Source organism: Tachypleus tridentatus, chromosome 7, assembly GCF_004210375.1.
Source record: "Tachypleus tridentatus isolate NWPU-2018 chromosome 7, ASM421037v1, whole genome shotgun sequence".
Taxonomy (NCBI): Eukaryota; Metazoa; Arthropoda; class Merostomata; order Xiphosura; family Limulidae; genus Tachypleus; species Tachypleus tridentatus.
The window spans coordinates 181845430-181867346 of NC_134831.1; the positions used below are offsets into that span (position 1 = coordinate 181845430).

General features: G+C 35.5%; 1 protein-coding gene across 1 annotated transcript in view; it reads right to left on the minus strand.

Annotated features, from left to right (window-relative positions):
- The window catches only part of LOC143257397 (uncharacterized), a 31644-nt gene that overhangs the window by 3177 nt on the left and 6550 nt on the right, over nucleotides 1–21917 (minus strand). Inside the window, exon 2 of the mRNA XM_076515988.1 lies at nucleotides 4329–4492. Within this exon, the coding sequence (XP_076372103.1) occupies nucleotides 4329–4492 (164 nt within the window). The remainder of the gene's footprint in view (nucleotides 1–4328; nucleotides 4493–21917) is intronic.

Here is a 21917-nt window from a genome sequence, read left to right on the forward strand (position 1 = left end):
TTCAAAACTGGATTTGGAAAGATGAACTGGGCGCGTATTTTGCCGGGATTGAACAGCTAATTACGTATTATGGTTATTCTGGAACTTTAGCTACCCCACGAACTCGATGTCTAAAATTGTTTATTACTACGAGCACTGCCCGTAAAGGGAACACTTTAATGGCCGTTCACAATATAATCATAACTTCTTTAAAGTTGGGATCCGCTCAAGCTTGGGCAGTTTTTGTTTGATGTATACCAGAAACACTGTTTGTTTGTGCAGAGTTCGTACATTTATGTATACATATGATCCAAATCGTGTTAAATCATTATATATACATATGATTCAAATCGTGTTAAATCATTATATATATATATATGATCAAAATCGTGTTAAATCATTATGTATATATGTAATTCAAATCGTGTTAAATCATTATGTATATATGTGGTCCAAATCGTGTTAAATTATTGTGTATACATATGATCCAAATCGTGTTAAATTATTAAGTATACATGTAATCCAAATCGCGTTACTTTTATGTATAAATGTGATCCAAATCGTGTTACACCTTTATTTCACTTAACTTTACCAAATTTTATACTGACTTAGCTCTTTCATGTTATGATCTAATACTTTGTGTTTGTAGAAAATGATCTCATGTTACCATGTAATTCATATCACACCGATACAAATTCCAGACGTAGATCAGTGGCTAGCGTGTCTGCACTGTGAGTTCGAGAATTTACGGTTCAAATCTTGTTGTAAAATAAATGCTATCCACATTTTGGGGCGGTGGTTTCACCACAAGACTTGACTCTCACTATTCGATCAGACAACAGTTGGCGGTGGATAATGTTGACCAGTTGTCCTCCCTCTAGTCGATAAACTCAAAATTATAGAATGTTATGAGCTGACAACTCTTGTGCAAACGCTAAACGACAAGACCGAGGCCTCTGTGTTAAACGTCTAACACTCGTGCGGAAAAGGTCGCAAGAGGTTCGAAGACTCCCATTTCGGTTTTGTTTTTTTTTAATTTCGCGCAAAGGGCTATCTGCGCTAGTCGTCCCTAATTTAACAGTGTAAGACTAGAGAGAAGGCAACTAGCCATTACCATCCACCGTCAATTCTTGGGCTGCTCTTTTACCAACGAATAGTGGGATTGACCGTAATATTATAATGCTCCCAGAGCTGAAAGGGCGAACATGTTTGGTGTGACGGTGATTTGATCCTGCGACACTTCGATTACCACTTGAGTGCCTTAACCACCTGGCCATGCCGGACCCTTAAAGGATTGAAATATCCTTTTCTTCTTTACTTTAAAATATGTAACTTGTAACTTGCCCGCCAGTGGCTCAGCAGTATATCTGCAGGCCTACAACGCTAAAAACCGGGTTTCGATACCCGTGATGGGCAGAGCACAGATAGCCCATTGTGCATAATTCAAAACAACAAAACAACAACTTGTAATTTAAAATAATGCTTACAATCAGTAAGTAAATCTATTAATATTAATATTTACGTAAAGTTCATTACAATATATTATTTATGCCTCGAACATAATCTGATTTCAGAGTCAAGTGGCAGCACTTGATATCTCAGTTAAACAAGTAACGAGTAAAACCTCCACCCATCCCCCCCGAAGAAAACGATGACAAAAAATAAAAGCATTAGTGAGGAGTTCCATCTGCAACTTGCAATTAGTTTAATAAAATGACAGAACCTTCCTTTCATTTTGGGAACAACTGTCTTCTGTGAAATCGTTGGTATGTTTGTGCTCCTATTGTTCACTGGTACTTTGAACCTCTACTGCACCAACTTCCAATTCCACTATTATACCGTTTCCCAGTGCCGCAGAGGTATGTCTGCGGACTCACACTGCTAGAACCCAGGTTTCGACACCTGTGGTGGGCAAGGCACAGATAGCCCTTTATGTAGCTTTGTTTTTAATTTCAAACAAACTAAACCCTTTTATACCATTGGTCTCAGATAATATCAGGTTTAAATAAACATCTTTTTTTGGATTCGCCATTAAAATAGAACAATTGTGATGAGTTAGGTGTCTCAGGAACTCAAACCCAACTCATGGTTCGTGAATGATAGAACTATTTTTGTGTCCTTAAAAAAAAAAGATAGATAAAATGTTAAGAACGTTAGCGATTTGACTTTTTTTTTTATCCTAAATATATTAAAAAAAGAGAAACAATAACTTCAGAAACCTCTTGATAAGTTATTCTTCATGATATAGAGCTCTGATTTAATTATTGTGATGTAGCAATGCATCCGAACATTAACAAGTTAAACCTGATAATATATAGCTCTGATTTAATTATTGTAATGTAGCAATGTACCCAAACATTAAAAAGTTAAACCTGATAATATACAGCTCTGATTTAATTATTGTTATGTAGAAATGCATCCAAACATTAACAAGTTAAACCTGATAATATATAGCTCTGATTTAATTATTGTAATGTAGCAATGTACCCAAACATTAAAAAGTTAAACCTGATAATATACAGCTCTGATTTAATTATTGTTATGTAGAAATGCATCCAAACATTAACAAGTTAAACCTGATAATATATAGCTCTGATTTAATTATTGTAATGTAGCAATGTACCCAAACATTAACAAGTTAAACCTGATAATATATAGCTCTGATTTAATTATTGTTATGTAGAAATGCATCCAAACATTAACAAGTTAAACCTGATAATATATAGCTTTGATTTAATTATTGTTATGTAGCAATGCTCCCAAACATTAGCAGTCTATGATGGTAAGCGTAATATTCATAATTTTCTAAGTTGCGATGTGTGTTTGGTCCGTTAACCATATACAGAAGGATGCAGAGTAGAAACCAAGTTTACTGGATTCCAACTGGCGGATTTTCTGTAGGACAATAGGAAAAATTAGTGTGGACCTCCGGAACGGGGAATGACCTCGATCACTTTGAGTGAGATGTGTTGTGTACGTAAAATAAAAGAGTGTTGAAGCCAGTAAAATAGCAACCTTTCAGTTAGCCAGTAAAATAGCAACCTTTCAGTTAGCCAGTAAAATAGCAACCTTTCAGTTAGCTGCATCGTTTATAAATAACCGGCTTATTAATAATAACCGTCAACTACCAGGACTGAGGTTCGGAAGGTTCAGGGTGCAAGATGTGAAAACATTGAGCACACTTCCTGTTTCGGCTGAGGGTGCACTATAAAAGTTTCAGTTTCATTAGCATATTCAAAAAGTCGAACAAAGTCATCGCGTTGATGAAAACTGCTGCCCTTTGGTCAGTAGTTCAATTACGGATCGCTGTTCCTGAAACCGATGGGTTTTCTTAACTGGTGTCGCTCTGGTTTAAAATCCTAACTTCAGTTTATATGCTAAGCACAACGATTTTGAGTACGCCAGTCTTTAAGCGTTTTAATGAGATGATCTGCCAGAATTACCGTTGATCAATCAACACAAAGATTCAAGTACCGGCTTACTCGGATTTCTGAAAAACATCTCATTAGTCGTTCACCTATATCTATTTAGAGTTAGTCGTGTAGAATTACAGCAGTTTGACACTCAACCATTATCTTAAACAGGCTTATCTTACTCTGAGACTAACTAATTGAATTCCTCAGGTTTTAAAATACAAGGAACTACTCCTTGTCATTCATCTGGTGAGACTTAGATAGAATGTCAACTGATATTTTCTGAAATTAAATTACCTTTACATTGGAGTTTCTGAAAATTTAAACTACTGATCCACGTATGGTTTAGTGGAATTAAACCTGTGATTAGTCTAGTGAGCCTCTTTGGTTTAGTGACATTAAATAACTAATCCATCTGAAGTTTTGTAAGATTAAACTTCCCATCCACACAAGTGGTTATAGGAGATTAAACTGGATATGAACCTGAGTATTTTGCGAAATTAATTTAGTGATTCACATGAATTTTTGTAATTTTAAACTATTTATGCATCTAAGTTGTTTTAAGAAATATACCTAGGGATAAACTTGAGTTTTATATGAAACTAAATTAGAGTTCCTGAAACACAGCTAGTAACTCACCTGAGTTTCTGTAACACAGAGTTTTAAACTCACTTGAGTTTCTGTAATACAGAGTTTGGAACTCACTTGAGTTTCTGTAATACAGAGTTAGCAGCTCACCTGAGTTTCTGTAAGACAGAGTTAGTAACTCACCTGAGTTTCTGTGACACAGAGCTAGTAACTCACTTGAATTTCTGTAACACAGAGTTAACAACTCACCTGAGTTTCTATAAGACAGAGCTAGAAACTCACCTGAGTTACTGAAAGACAGAGCTAATAACTCATCTGAGTTTCTGTAAGACATAGTTCGTAACTCACCTGAGTTTCTGTTAGATCAAGACTCTGAGCTAACTGTTTCCTCTCAGCTCCCACTACGTAATGACTTTTTTCAAACGCGTGTTCCAACTTGAGCAGCTGGGAAGGAGAGAAAGCCGTTCGGATCCTCTTCGGTTTTCTGAACGGATGAAGTAGAAATTCTGGACCTGTAACGAACGTTTCAAACACGGCTTTTCAATTAGTTAAACTTAAAAGAACATTTAGACCTGTAACAAACGTTTCAAACACAGCTTTTCAACTAGTCACGTGGAGTAGAACATCTAGACCTGTAATGAACGTAACCAACACAACTTGTAAACTAGTTACATGGAGTAGAACATCTAGACCTGTAATGAACGTTTCCAACACAACTTGTAAACTAGTTACATGGAGTAGAACATCTAGACCTGTAATGAACGTTTCAAACACAACTTGTAAACTAGTTACATGGAGTAGAACATCTAGACCTGTAATGAACGTTTCAAACACAACTTGTAAACTAGTTACATGGAGTAGAACATCTAGACCTGTAATGAACGTTTCAAACACAACTTGTAAACTAGTTACATGGAGTAGAACATCTAGACCTGTAATGAACGCCTCAAACGCAGCTTTTCAACTAGTTACATGGAGTAGAACATTTAGACCTGTAATGAACGTTTCAAACACAACTTGTAAACTAGTTACATGGAGTAGAACATCTAAACCTGTAATGAACGTTTCAAACACAACTTGTAAACTAGTTACATGGAGTAGAACATCTAGACCTGTAATGAACATTTCAAACACAACTTGTAAACTAGTTACATGAAGTAGAACATCTAGACCTGTAATGAACATTTCAAACACAACTTGTAAACTAGTTACATGGAGTAGAACATCTAAACCTGTAATGAACGTTTCAAACACAACTTGTAAACTAGTTACATGGAGTAGAACATCTAGACCTGTAATGAACGTCTCAAACGCAGCTTTTCAACTAGTTACATGGAGTAGAACATCTAGAGCTGTAATGAACGTTTCCAACACAACGTGTAAACCAGTTACATGGAGTAGAACATCTAGACCTGTAATGAACGTTTCAAACACAACTTGTAAACTAGTTACATGGAGTAGAACATCTAGACCTGTAATGAACGTCTCAAACGCAGCTTTTCAACTAGTTACATGGAGTAGAACATCTAGACCTGTAATGAACGTTTCCAACACAACGTGTAAACTAGTTACATGTAGTAGAACATCTAGACCTGTAATGAACGTTTCAAACACAACTTGTAAACTAGTTACATGGAGTAGAACATCTAGACCTGTAATGAGCATTTCAAACACAACTTGTAAACTAGTTACATGGAGTAGAACATCTAAACCTGTAATGAACGTTTCCAACACAACTTGTAAACTAGTTACTTGGAGTAGAACATCTAGACCTGTAATGAACATTTCAATCACAACTTGTAAACTAGTTACATGGAGTAGAACATTTAGACCTGTAATGAACGTTTCAAACACAACTTGTAAACTAGTTACATGGAGTAGAACATCTAGACCTGTAATGAACGTTTCCAACACAACGTGTAAACTAGTTACATGGAGTAGAACATCTAGACCTGTAATGAACGTTTCAAACACAACTTGTAAACTAGTTACATGGAGTAGAACATCTAGACCTGTAATGAACGTCTCAAACGCAGCTTTTCAACTAGTTACATGGAGTAGAACATCTAGAGCTGTAATGAACGTTTCCAACACAACGTGTAAACCAGTTACATGGAGTAGAACATCTAGACCTGTAATGAACGTTTCAAACACAACTTGTAAACTAGTTACATGGAGTAGAACATCTAGACCTGTAATGAACGTCTCAAACGCAGCTTTTCAACTAGTTACATGGAGTAGAACATCTAGACCTGTAATGAACGTTTCCAACACAACGTGTAAACTAGTTACATGGAGTAGAACATCTAGACCTGTAATGAACGTTTCAAACACAACTTGTAAACTAGTTACATGGAGTAGAACATCTAGACCTGTAATGAGCATTTCAAACACAACTTATAAACTAGTTACATGGAGTAGAACATCTAAACCTGTAATGAACGTTTCCAACACAACTTGTAAACTAGTTACTTGGAGTAGAACATCTAGACCTGTAATGAACATTTCAATCACAACTTGTAAACTAGTTACATGGAGTAGAACATTTAGACCTGTAATGAACGTTTCAAACACAACTTGTAAACTAGTTACATGGAGTAGAACATCTAGACCTGTAATGAACGTTTCCAACACAACGTGTAAACTAGTTACATGGAGTAGAACATCTAGACCTGTAATGAACGTTTCAAACACAACTTGTAAACTAGTTACATGGAGTAGAACATCTAGACCTGTAATGAACGTCTCAAACGCAGCTTTTCAACTAGTTACATGGAGTAGAACATCTAGACCTGTAATGAACGTTTCCAACACAACGTGTAAACTAGTTACATGGAGTAGAACATCTAGACCTGTAATGAACGTTTCAAACACAACTTGTAAACTAGTTACATGGAATAGAACATCTAGACCTGTAATGAACGTTTCAAACACAACTTGTAAACTAGTTACATGGAGTAGAACATCTAGACCTGTAATGAACGTTTCAAACACAACTTGTAAACTAGTTACATGGAGTAGAACATCTAGACCTGTAATGAACGTTTCAAACACAACGTGTAAACTAGTTACATGGAGTAAAACATCTATACCAGTATCGAACTTTTCAAACACAACTTTTTAACTTTTTAATCCGTTAGAACTTATTAATCGAATCCGGGACTTTTATAAAGAGATACAAATAGAGCTCGGAAAGTGTTTCGAAACCAGTTAAAGCTATTCGCCAATATTAACATGTTATTGCTAGTTAGTTGTTTAACAAAAGCTGAAAAGCAACGCTCTTGTAACTACACCAAAGATTCCTCATGAGTTTAAGTGGGGGATAAGTGATAATGTTACGTAGTTTTCTACGTAAGAGATGACACCGCCGATTTACCGCCATGTGTTAGCGCGAGTCACGGTTCGCTTGAAAGAGACATGTAACTCAACTTGGGATTCCTTTACGAATAGAAACGAGAATCCCGACGTATCCGTGAGTGTAGCTGCGGTACTTTAACCGAGTTGGGACGCATCGTCTATCGCCGTAACAAATGCTGTGAAGCGTTAGATGATTTGTAATTCCAAAGATTGAATCAATTAAGGCTCCGCTAACGGAAAACACGGACCTCCGAAGCAGATGCATAAAAGTGACGACAGAATTTGGGAGAATGTATCAGATTGAAGAAAATAGAGTTGAAAGCTGAATGTAAGTAAATTTCACACAGTCTGTTTACCGTTGTATCGGTAATATGTAATATTAGTGAAAGCCCTCTTACAATGTAGGGCAATGGAAACTATTTGCTCTTTACAACACCAGCGCAGAACCAGGCTAGACACACCCCACTGTTTTTTAGGGATGTGTTTGTGTGTGTGTGTTTTCTTATAGCAAAGCAACATTGGGTTGTCTGGTGAGTTCACCGAGGGGAATCGAGCCCCTGATTTTAGCGTTGTAACTCCGTAGACTTACCACTGTACCAGCGGGAGACGTTGGGGGATGTATTATGGTATTCCAAATGTAAATATTTTTTAAGTTTCAGGAATTTTAAAAAAGTATTTAACTAATGTATATCTCTTTCCGTGAGTTGTATTTACTATGACGTATTGAAGTACGTCTCTTGGGGGGGTCATTGCTAAAATACGGGGTTGGATTCCTTGCGGTAGAAAGGGCGCAGATAGTCCATGATGTGGTTTCGGGCTAAGACAAAAACAAACATTAACCTTTGGTGGCTCAGCGGTAAGTTTCAGGGTTTATCGCTCAGGAATTGAGGTATCGATCTATGTGGTGGGCACTGCACAGCTGGCATACCAGCTATATCTACTGTTCTTCTTAGGCTAAAGGTGAAGTAGACCGTGCAGGGGTTCGAAACCAAATTTAAACTATGATACGATCATAAGCAATGTTCATATAAAAAAAAATATCAGTATGTTTGTTTGTTTGTTTTTGGTTTTCGTATTTCCAGGTATGATCTGGTCACAAATTAAAGTGAGACGTCAGAGTACAGAGTTCAAAATTGTATATTTTATCACTGTAGATCTATAAATCTTTTCGTATAAACTGAAGAATAATTTATAAGTGTAAAAAAAAGTTCTATAAACAGAATTTAGAAACTGATTGTTTGCTAAACACATAATATACAATTAACACTGAATCAATGATATAATAAAAACTAGACCCGGCGTGTCCAGGTGGGTTAAGGCATTCGACTCGTAATCCGAAGGTCACGGGTTCGAATCCCACTCGCACCAAACATGCTCTCCCTTTCAGTCGAGGGGGGGCGTTATAATGTGACGGTGAATCCCATTATTCGTTGGTAAAAGAGTAGCCCAAGAGTTGACGGTGGGTAGTGATGTTTTACATTCCTAAATTAGGGACGGCTAGCGCAGATCGCCCTCGAGTTGTTTTGCGCGAAATTCAAAACAAAGAAACAACAGAAACTCAACATTATAGCGTTAATATTTATACATAGTATGACAGAGGGTTTGGTATAAGTCTTAAATGTACCAAAAAACAGTAAAACTATTAAAGACAAAGTAAGATAACGTTTTCGGAACGTTATATCAGTCTCGTTATATTCAACGGAATTTCTATATTGTATTGTAAGCTTGTTTATGGCAACTTAAATAGTTTTTAAGTTAATAAAATAATTTAGTTTGTATCGCGAATTTATTTAAATCTTAATAAAAATAAATTTAAAAACGAAATACGTTGTTACTTTATGTACATTTAAAACTCAATTTTTTTACTTATAAAAACATGTTACTATATATTGTACAGTTAACAGTTTTTATACAGAAAACTAACTTTTGATGGTTAAAAAGATATAGCATCCGAGATTTCTTGTACATATGTATAATAGGTTTGCCTACACAACCCTTTGGTTGTTGTCAAGCCACCAGGGGTCTCAACTATAAAAGAATGCTCCAGTCCTCTCCCTAAGTGTAACATTCAGAAAGTTCTGGAACATTACGTGTTTATAAAGTTGGGAATTTGACCAGTGATCTAAGCTGGAGACTTGGGATAACTAGTTATGTCTCGGTTAACTGAAGGACGCTTCAGAGAAATATTACGTTTCACAGAACTTTTATAGTGTCATTGGTTTTAGAATATCAGAAACGTTTTTCTAAATGATATTGTTGGTGTCTCTTCTAGTGACAAGAACACTACCATAACTACACAAAGACACTACACTTCTATACCTGACACTTTACACAAAGACACTACACTTCTATACCTGACATTTTACACAAAGACACTACATTTGTATGACTTGACACTTCACAGAACAACTCTACACTTCTATGATCTGACACTTCACACAAGGACACTACACTTCCATACCTGACACTTTACACATGAACAGTTTATAGTCCTATGACCTGACACTTTACACAAAAACACTTAGTCCTATGACCTGACACCTTACACAAAAACACTTAGTCCCATGACCTGACACTTTACACAAAAACACTTTATAGTTCTATGACCTGACACTTTACACAAAACACTTTATAGTCCTATGACCTGACACTTTACATAACAACACTTTATGACTTATAACTGTAAGTTAATTTGTTTGGAATCCTAACCCTCTTTATTTCTAATTATTTTAATGTTAGTTAAGGAATCTTCAGAATTTTCACCACTCTCACGTATGCTAGAGGATAGATCATTTACATTGCTTAATAAAAGAAAGTCAAATGAGTGTCATTTTCTATCAATAAAAAACTTGCAAAAATAGTCGCCAAGAATGCATCCTGAAGACTATGTGGACTTACGTTCGAACATGTGCTTCTGTTTCCCAGTATCCTAATTAACGAAAACTAATATCTGATGATGTCCCTCCCTATAAATGAAAAATAAACCTTCTCCGTGTTACGTATACGTTTTTAGAGAAGTCACATTTTTGTACGTATTGTGTGTACGTGTACTTCACAACAGTTTAAGGTCTCTGTTTGCATCCTAGGGTTGTTAAATACAACGCATTTTAAAACTGTTATTTACTTATTAAGCCATGAGATGTCCTAGTAATTTGCATAAATCTATTTATATTTTAATTTTATGTATAAACTGAATTTTCAATTTCGGTGTGTGGGGCGCTTTCCTCTATTTCAAAATACATATTCTTATAAGATTTTTTTTCTGCACGGGTCTGCACTTTTTAAATATATAACTTAATTCCACGCCCTAGATGTGTCACTCATGCGTATCTCCGTAAACGATGATTGGACGATGCCGTAAATAAGGGGCTGAGCCAAGGAACGGAAAAGAGGCGGAGTCTTTAAAACTGTCGTTTCCTGTCATCTGTTAATTAATTAGCCTTTCTCATCCTCCTCCCCCTGTCAAAGTAGCAAAATGACTTGTTAGATGTAATTGCGAATTAAAATACGGAGGTTTGTGTCAGGGGATGGCTTATACCGTTCATGTTTTGTTTTACCCAAGAATAAACCGTTATTATAAATTGATCCATTGAAACTCTAATCAGTTCTTGACACAACTGGTACAAACGCAAGCTTAGAAAACTAGTGATATTTTCATCTTGTAAGCAGTCATTACACGAAATCTTGTCCTCAGACTCATGAAGAGCCCGCCAGGTCCTTTTTTTTCTTTTTCTTCTGAATTTTTTAAAACTGAGTTACATGGTTTTTATCACCTCACTCAAATTCCACTCACTTGGCTTTAGTTTGTCATCTGATCATTCCCAGTTTGTTCTTAATGAAGAAAGGTCAGCTTTACGATAGTTCTTGGTGTGTGTGTTTTTTGGAAGGGCAAAGCCACATCGGGCTGTCTGCTGTGTCCACTGAATGGAATCGAAGCCCTGATTTTAACGTTGTAAATCCGAAGACTTACCGCTGTCCCAAGAGGGGATGGGTTTTTGTTTGTTCTGACAAATATTTCACTTATGTGCCTATTTCCTGCCAATAATCGAATTCCAAAATGAAAACATTTCCGGTCGAAAGTTTCACACATATGACATTTAACATTTTAACTTACTAATATCCATCTATCTATCCGTCTGCCACCTTGTCTGTCTATTGTAATATTGTATTGTACCAATTATTATCACTAACTTATTATCAATGGAGTGCGTTTTCTTATATCAAAACCACATCCACCGAAGAGAATCGAACCTCTCATTTTAGTATTGTAAACCTGTAGACTTACCACTGTCCCACCAGAGGGCCTGAAGAAAGCAACATACCGACACAACTATAAACGAACCCAGTAATCAACACAGCAAATTTAATATACTGTTATTACTTATAATTGTTGGATTGTATTGATTCGTTACCATTTAGTGTTCCCGTTCAATGTATCGCGATATTTTTAGCCTTACTCCCAATAATATCTAAGGATGTTCAACCAGTCTAGGAAATAGTGAAAGCACAATTACCAAGCTGGCGAGCTACGCAAAATAATTCCTAAACGAATTTCGAACTACTGGTCAGAGGGAATGGTAGGAACTCATTAGTACTCTATCACCAATTATCCACGTCAAAGGTTCGACTGTCGCTCTTATAACGCATGCGTAGCTTAAATTGGGAAGAATTTTTTTGTTTTATCGAATCTAGCTCGTCAGCTTCAAAAATCGAAAAGCCAGCACGAGCCTTGAAATAATAATAAAAAGATAAAAAAATTGCATTAAAGCAATGGTGTGTCGCGCTCGTTCAAAGCTGACGTATTTGTTCATAACTTTTTTTATTTCTGGGTGCGATATTAAATGTACTATTTACGAAACATCGGAACGAAATAAATGCGTAATTAAGGGAAATTGTCAAGACGATAACGTAGCTTTTGAATTAGGCCAAAGAGGGTAACGTTTTCTTTGCACAGTATACCTCCAAGTAGTGCATGAAATATAATAGATTTCGTTAGAAATAACTTATGTCCGTAGTTATATACTGTATAAACGATAAATATTTTACGATACAGCGTAGTAATATCAAACTATGTACAAGTGTGAGGAGACACTGATTTGTTTGGTACAGTAAGTAAGAAAAATTTCTTTGTATTTGTTTGTTTTGAACTTGGCGCAAAATTACACGAGAGCTATCTGCTTACCCATCCCTAATTTAGTAGTAAAAGACTACAGTAGTGATCACTACCCGTTGCCAACTCTTGAGCTACTTTTCTACCAAATTATAGTGGGATTTATCGTCATATTATAACGCTCCCGCGGATAAAGGTATGAACAGATACAGATATGTTTAGATACAGTGAGCATAAACAAACACTGGCTGTTTTGGTACAGTAGTTATAAACAGGCACCGAATGTTTTGGTACAGTAATTATAAATAGACACGGACTGTTTTGGTACAGTAGTTATAAACAGACACCAACTGTTTTGGTACAATAATTATAAATAGACACGGACTGTTTTGATACAGTAGTTATAAACAGACACCAACTGTTTTGGTACAATAATTATAAACACACACCGACTGTTTTGGTACAGTAATTGTAAGCAGACACCGACTGTTTTGGTACAGTAGTTATAAATAGACACTGACTGTTTTGGTACAGTAAGTGTGAATAAACGTTGCTCTGGTACAGTAACTGTTCAGTACTCGTTAGTAGTACAAGATATGTCTGGTATGACTCTGGTAAACAACCAGGGACTTCTAAAATTTTTAAGAATATTCTCTAATTTTCTTCGTACACAACTTGTTAAGAAACAGATTTTTGTTCAAGTATAATAGATTCAAACAGTGGTGCAGTACTTTTCCGGTTAGAAACTTATAACCTATCAGTGATTTCTTCGCTACATTTCTTTTAAATAACAATGTAGTTATTCTGGAGATAGAGCAAATCGGTGCAGTGAAATATGTCGATACAATCATTGCAAACAATCGGCAATTTTTCCGGGGTAGCACGACATTTTCCGATGCACAAAACCGATGAATTTTCGGTATGGTATCTGATCTTATAATCCCGTATTATGAAGGTACTCACTGGTATAGTACCTATGTATATATATTACCTTTCTGGTTCAGTTCGCTATTGGTAACCATTTTCTGTTATAGTACCACCACATAGTACACACATACGCAAATAAAAATATAGAAACCCTGGGGAACTAAACACAGTAGACAGCCTCACCCTCAGTAAAATATGCAATGACTAGATAATTGATTTTATTATTTTTTTATCAGGACTAAACTCGACAAAAGTGTAAGGTTAGGCTTATCAGAAAATCATGAAAACGAGGCCGTGTAATACCGTACTTTAAATAGTTTCCTTTAGGCTAAAGAAATACAGTAAATTTGAAACGTGATGCGAAATGATTTATCTATTTTGTACATTGTTAATGTGTATTGTGTCTGTTTTTAGTATATACATATATATATATAAACATTTTCACCTTCATGTATGTAATCAAGCCTTCAGGCAGACGAGTTCCAGTAAAGACCTCCTGAGAACTTTACATTCAATTATATTCGCAATTAAACAACACTCATGTAACGTTTCTATAGTTTTATTTTAATGTTCCGTTGTTTTACTTCAAATCTTGTCAGATCATTTTACCCCTGTCTGCCTTGACGTAGATTCTTAGATACTGTTCCAAGCAGTTATACGAAAATAAATATAAACTTTGAAGCTTTTGTTTAACTGTGTAAAATCATTGCTGGAGAGTTTTTGTAACGTCATTTTCTGATGACGTCGTTATAGTCTGTCACGTGACCTTTCCCCTCGCAGAATATGAGATAGATATAAGTGTCTGTTTGTTTTTTAATTAAAATGCTGTTTTACACTGTACTTAATGTATCATTTATGAAGAAACAAATTACATCAAATCATTATTTAATTAAACCCATTACATTTCAAGTTTCCTAGATAGCGCAAACTGTATTATGACTTCGAAGGCTGCGTGTATCGGACGTATGATAATTGGTTTCAAGCGAGTGAACGACTAGTTTAGAATAAGTCCTAGGTCATGAGCATAAGAACCTTTTTAATAAGAGTCGTCTCTCATGAATATTTATCCACGAACAAAAATATTATTAAGCTGCGTGTGGTCTACAGAAACGTGGGATGTGAAATGTTTATAGCCCAAACTATCACATACTTATAAAGCCAAGCAGATTAGCTACCAACGTAAGGCTTCTTTAAAGTCATGTTCAATTCTTTTATCAAGAAATATACAAAATATCCATAACACATTGTCGTCATGAAACAAATATTTATATAAAAGTAATAATATATTATTAATTTATATTATAAGGCCCTTCGGGACGAAAAAGCCCGAGATTCATTATTAGGCTTAATGTAGGATATACGAATTACAAAACGCCTCTTTCACATACTAGCAATGCGAGGGTTGTAAAGTTATTCAATTTTTACGAGAACTAATTAGGCGTTTTGTTCTCATAAACGTATAACAGGACTGTTGATCACTAAAGAGAGATAGATTAACATAGTAAAATTATGTTGGGTTTGGTGATATTAACCTAGGGCTAGAAGACAATAAAATAAACATATTCTTATATTAATAAACATCAAAACGAATCAGATAAAATGTCTAACTTTAAACTTTACGTTTCATAAATAAAAGCCCTGGCGTATATTTGTACTTTAATCCAACTGGTAATAAATACAAAACGTGGAGTGATTGTACAACACTAAACCAAGAATGAAACTATGTTGTTTAATAACTATATTATACATAATGTTATAAGGTTTATTTTTAATGACGTAATTTGTTTGTCTGTTAGAATGGACTAGGGGTCGTGACGATGACGTTAGAGATAAAAAGATTGAATAATATAGGCCTAGAAAGATCTAAGGTTTCGACGTCGAGCTTTCTAGTAAATTCGAAGATAGATTATGTATACAAAGTTCGTTAGAGATAATAAATGAGACAGGGAGTTGTCTCTATACGACATTGAATCAGTTAGTGCATTTTTAGTGAGGTATTGAGATCTGTTTCTGATGTCGCGCATACTGAGTTGTTTTTAAAAAAAGTAAGTTGTTTTTGTTATGTTAACGAGTGTATTTAACATGGCTGTAAACGTTGCCTGCAAGTTATCATAATGTTTAAGCTTCTGAAAACGTTAAAGGAGGGAAACAGACTAATTTGTTATCGTTAGGTGGACTGGATTATTTTCACTAGATAATTTAAAAAGAATCTTCACCACAAAAGAAAAACTCTGTAGGAATATATATATATCAAATGATTCCCTCATTAACAATTAAACACCCAGTAACTCAGCGATATATATGAGGGGTTTATAACGTAAACATTCGAGGTTCGATCCATGCAGTTGGTACAGTACAAACAGCCCATTGTGCAAGCTAGATGTGTACTGAAAATAAAACAATTAAAACTTGAGCACATATTCGATACAGCTCTAGTTAGGGTTCAGTGTTTATTGTGATGCCTGAAAGAAGAAAATATTATATAAAAAAAAGTTTTTAACAATACGTTTTATGTCTTATTTATTAAACTTTGGTCCGGCATGGCCAGGTGGGTTAAGGCGTTCGACTCGTAATCCGAGGGTCGCGGGTTCGAATCCCGGTTGCACCAAACATACTTGCCCTTTCAGCCGTGGGGGCATTATAATGTTACGGTCAATCTCACTATTCATTGGTAAAACAGTAGCCCAAGAGTTGGCGGTGGGTGGTGATGAGTAGCTGCCTTCCCTCTAGTCTTATACTGCTAAATTAGGGGCGGCTAGCACAGATAGCTCTCGAGTAGCTTTGTGCGAAATTCAAAAACAATCAAACATTTATTAATATATCAAACAAAATTTCACTTGGAACAGACTTTATTCCTTCGAAACACTAGTTAGCATAAAAGGAACGAAGATCATAAGTAACAGATGATAAAAAAGGCTTTTGTTTGTTTCTTTGCAGTTAAGCGCAAACTTATTTAATGGGCTGTCTGTACTGCGCTCACCACGGGTATCGAAACACGGTTTTTAGGGTTATAACTCTCGAAACTTACGGCTAAGTCACTTCTGGAAAGCAAGTCGTTTATCACAAAACTAAATTTTAAAAAGTAGCCTGAAAAACGCTTTCAGCTCGACGATATTTTGCATCTGAGCTTGTAACACTTTTGTAACACTTTCCTAAACAAGACTCAGATTAGTGTAGCAATAAAACTTGGCTGCAAGCAGTAATATTTTGAAAAACATTAATAACTACGAAAAACTGGTTTGTTCAGCATCGTTACTGCTCACTCTTGTAATATAACAAATTCACTAATAGTAACAAAAGATATTAGAAAATGTGATTCATTTAATCTCATTCTGCGGTGATATAGAAAGATAAACATAGTGTAAGGACGTGGAATAAAACATTACTTAAGGACTATATCATTCAGGAAAAAAAAAAAAAACCAAAAGGATGAATATGGAAAACATTTAACTTTGGTATTGGATAGATGGATATATAGATTTATTTATATACGTCTTCATTGAAGAGATGAATATCAGATTTATAACAAAGACGTTGAGGACAAAGCTACACGATGAGATATCCATGCTATGTCCACCACAGGTATGGAAACTCTGATTCGAGCGTTGTAAGTCTTCAGATATAAGGCTGTGCCACTGGGAGGGATTTTGAGAAGAAAGACATAACATTTATCATAATTATACAGTAGAACAATGTTGTCCTTAAGAGGGTGACAGGTAATTTTTTTTTAAGCTAACTAAACATTTAGGGTTCAATCCGCTCCTGGAGAGGGTGGGGAGAAAGATACTCGACAAAAGTATTGTTTTGAAAATTTCTCAGATTCTGGACAAAGTGCTATTTTCAGCGATAAATTTTATTAATTACAATAAATACGGCTACACAGAATTGTTTGTGCTTAGAGTTTTGTTTCTTTTATTGTTATTTGTTCAAATAATAAATTAAAATAAAAGTAAAGAGCTCTGTTAAACCATTACGTGGGTTCTTTAGCTAGTGGACCCGGCATGGCCACGTGGTTAAGGCAATCGACTCGTAATCTGACGGTCACGGGTTCGAAACCCCGTCACACCAAACATGTTCGCCCTTTCTGCCGTGAGTGACATTATAATGTGACGGTCAAACCCACTATTAGCTGATAAAAAAGTAGCTCAAGAGTTGGCGGTGGGTGATGATGAATAGCTGCCTTTCCTCTAGCCTTACACTGCTAAATTAGGGATGGCTGGCGCAGATAGCCCTCATGTAGCTTTGCGTGAAATTCAGAACAAACCAAACCAACCATGAGTATGGAAATACGGTTTTTAAACGCGATAAGCATACGGACTTACCAGTAAGTCACTGAATGATCTAGTAATTCTGACGAATAAGCAACTGAAGTCAGTTTAACGTTAATACGATCTTTTCCCATCAACTTGTAGCTTCGTATTTTCATACTAACTGACTTACATAAATCGAATAATTTTGTTTTTATTTGTCGTAAAGCGCAAACTACACAGTAAGCTCTCAGTACTCTGTCCATCGTGGGTATCGAAACCTGATTTGTAGCATTATAAGCCTCCAGACTTGCCGCTGAGCCAGTGACCTGCTGTTATCATCTGACAGCAATTGCTAATTATTAATTTTCTGCAGGCAGAATTAGCTGACGTCAGGTAAATATTTTAAATTTCTCGGGAATTTTTTTTTCCTGACAAAAAAAAATCAAATATTAACTTCATCGTCACGAGGAGAATCAGGGCGTCAGATGTTATACAGGGTTTTTATACAAATAGTTTGAGACTTGGACCTAAAAAAGGGCTGAAATCATCTGGCCGTGACTAATGATTCTATCCACCTCTAGACCTACAAAACAGTTGAATTAACACGATAACTTTAGATATACAATCCAGTTGGTGGCGCTGTACGTAAAATACATTGTTCTTATGTGTCACAGCATGTGTAGAAGACTGTGTGGTTTTAGGCTTATTATCACCGACAAAACGTTTCGTAACATTCTTTTCGATTTCTCTTTTACGTGTATAATTTTTCACAAACTGCTGCTAACAATGATAATGAAAAGAGTTAAGCCTAAAAATGAGATGTCAATCAGTATCACATAATTTTAACAGTGTCAAATAAAATTACTTGAAGACGACTTCTAATACACACCACCCCTATCATCTGTAAAAAATTATGAAAAACATGGAGGAAGATCCACGCTACCCTCTTCTGGGTGGATAACGTTTGGCTTAAGTCACGAGAATTTGTTATTCTTTCGTCAGCCTGAATATCACGCTTACATATTATTCAAAGATACTCGCGCATTAATCTAATACGTTTGTTTCTATTAGAGCAAGACCACACAGGACTATCTGTCGTGTTCACCGAAGGGAATCGAACTCCTAATTTTAGCGCTGTAATTTTGTAAACTGATTGCTGTTCCACGGGGTACAAGATAAAACAGATTATAATTTTTTTTAATTGGTATGTACATATATATGTATATAGTGCTCTATAGAAACTGACGCTCACGACCAACGAAAGGTTGTAGACAGAAAGAAAGGCCTTTCAGGCCAAAGGAAAGAGCAGGATGGTTTCCATTAACGAAGGCTACATCTAGAAACAAACTGTGGAGGGTGGTCGTGGAAACAAAAACCTTCACATTTTAGTAGGAACAATAACGTTTGAATTTGACGAAACGTGTTTGGAACTTAAGTGACTAGAGCAATAGAAACTGTCCGAGTGAGTAGAGGTTAGGCCTGACTGACAATCCGAGAGTTCATGGTTCGCACTCTGTTGCAAATGAAACGCGCTTCGCAATTTGGGGTCGTGTGAGAGCACTATAAGTGTGTCAATCAAATCCCACTACCCCTGTAAATATGTTGAACCCAAAAGTTGGTAGTGGGTGCTGTTAACTAGATCTCTCTCTTGTCTACCAGTTCGTAGTTATGGACGGATATGTGCACATAACTCTTGAGTTTCTCATATATTCTGTAATAAACAAATATTCGTCTTTTAGGCTTCTTCTCTAGATTAATGTCTATAGGTCTTAAGTATTCTATGTTTAGATTTGTGAAACAAAGAAACTTTATTTTATTTAAGGCAGGGGTTTGATAAGGAAAGGATTTTTACGTAAGAATATGAAATGGACCGCGGTATTGGAGAAATTTTCCAAATAGGTCATTGGGCAAAAAGAAAGTCTAATATGTAAAGCTTAATATTCTATAGCATTTACTGATAAACTTAAACAAAGCTTTGGAATTTACCGCAAAAAAACACAAAGAAAACGCGATATATGAAAATAGACTGCTACACTAGAACTTAAACTCGGAATTTCTGGGTAACGGAGACAACTTTTTGTTTAAAAAGCCCTCACCTTCTCTTCTTTGAGCATGAAACTTCATACTACACTGGGTTGTTGAGATTCGGCTGTTAGTGGGTTGGAAGTCTAACTAGGGGCATGTGTATTTGTTATTTTTATTACAATTGTTGTATATATTATGAATCAACAAAAGTAAATGTTTTAAGAAACATTGTTATTAAAGAAAAAGATGATAGGTGAAAAGAAACTTTGGCTTTTTGGTTTATTTATAATTAAAGAATTAAAAATGAGACAGCTGTTTATTATAATATAATTCCGTATGAGCTACACTTTGGAAGTTATTAAGGTACGATACCGAGAAACAGACCGTTAGTAACGCATATTATATAAAATTTTAATAATAATCTATCACACGTAAATACCGGTACATGCGAAGAAAAAAAAATGTAAACCAAATTCTACATTTACCAATCAAACGAGTTTTTAAATTAATATTTCTTTTTCTATCGATCTGTTTGTCGGCCTGTCTACCTAGCTCTTTATCTGTCTGTTAATCTAATTATATACCTGTTTATCTATCTACCACTTTCTATTTATAAATTCTATCTGTCTGTCATTCTATTTATTTATCTATATGTCTATCTGTTTATATATTTATTTATCTGTCTACCGTTATTTACTACCTAATATTATTTCATCATAAATTTTCCTAGTTTCTAACATCTGTCTTTCGGCACTGTCTTTAAATCTCTTTGTCAGAACAACCTTAGATCACCGTTATTCCGTTAGTTTGCGCCTCTCTGTTCGATAAAAAAAACTGGGTTTCGATGCCCACGGTGAGAAGGACAAATGTAGCTAGCCCATTATGTAGCTTTGGGCAAAAACATCCATTCCTTCAGACTGTATTTTTTTACATTCATTGGTACATCTATATTTCCCATTTGATATACAGTTTAATATCCTATAATAATAATACTCTAGTGTAATGTCTATCACGTACTATAATAAGCCCCTAATAATAATCACGGACAGCTTAAACCTGTGTAACATGTGTTGGTTGTAAATAATATAGCCGTCAATAACTTTCCGGAAACTCCTCTAAGTGCTTTATTTTTAAAGCGTTGCATTGTACCATGTAATGCCTAGCTCAGTACGCTACAACGAACCTCGTAAGAACTAACTGGTTTCTACATTTAAAAGTGTATATCTTTCAGAGTGGAAATTGACGTCCATCGTCAGTTTCACGTAGCGACGCTGTCTCTTTGATACACGTGGTACAAGCTCAGATGTCTAATCATATAGGACGTGAGTGATAAGCCTATTCACTTGTGGAAGTGACTGCTAGAGTTTTAAAAATTTTGACTGATGTATGCCTGGCAGGCAACACCTTTATAGGGAATCCCTAATCAACAATTAAATATTTAGATGGCTGATCGTTAGAATTACAAAATCAGAAACCGTAAAAGATGAATATGATAAAGTAAGGACAACAACAAAATATATCATAAAATACTAAACTATGTTTCCTGCTTGACGATTAATTTCATAAGTTTTGTTTTGTTTTTTGTTTTTTAAACTCGGTTCCCGGATTAGTTTTTTGATACAATTGAGTTCACTGCTTGCTCCACGTCCTGAGTAATACACATGGGTCTTTATGGGGTTGTTGTTCTTCGATTATCACCTCGGTTTCTCAAGCACAAATATGCAAACACTTTCTCAGCATGCAGTGTATCATGATTGCTATAATTCTATAACATATCCTTAGGCACTGTCTTGGTTGGATGAACAATGGTGTTAGGCTTGTAAAATGCCTTGCTAAGTTTGAGCTTAATAGATTGATAAAGATTTATTGACTTGATTATATGGTAGGCTCGGTTCACTTGCAGAACCACGTTCAGGGTGAACAGTTGTGTACATATACACATTCATGTAAAAACAACAACATAAGGATCTTTATCACGTTAGCACACCGTAAGTCGATTCTCTTGTACACTGGCTATTGAAATATTTCAAGAGTTTCGTTTCAATGGCCATACATCTGCGAAAAAGGGTTAACTACGTTTTCTTGGTGATGCGATAATTAGCGCGTGGACTTTTTGTGTACAAACTCAAAGAGCGAACAAGTTATGTTTCCACAAAGTTTAAGTAATGTTGACTGGAACATACATAGTACACGTAATTACAAATAAACATAACAGCCGTGAACTGCAAATAATGTAACAAATTGTTTTACTTACTAAACGTCTCTGCT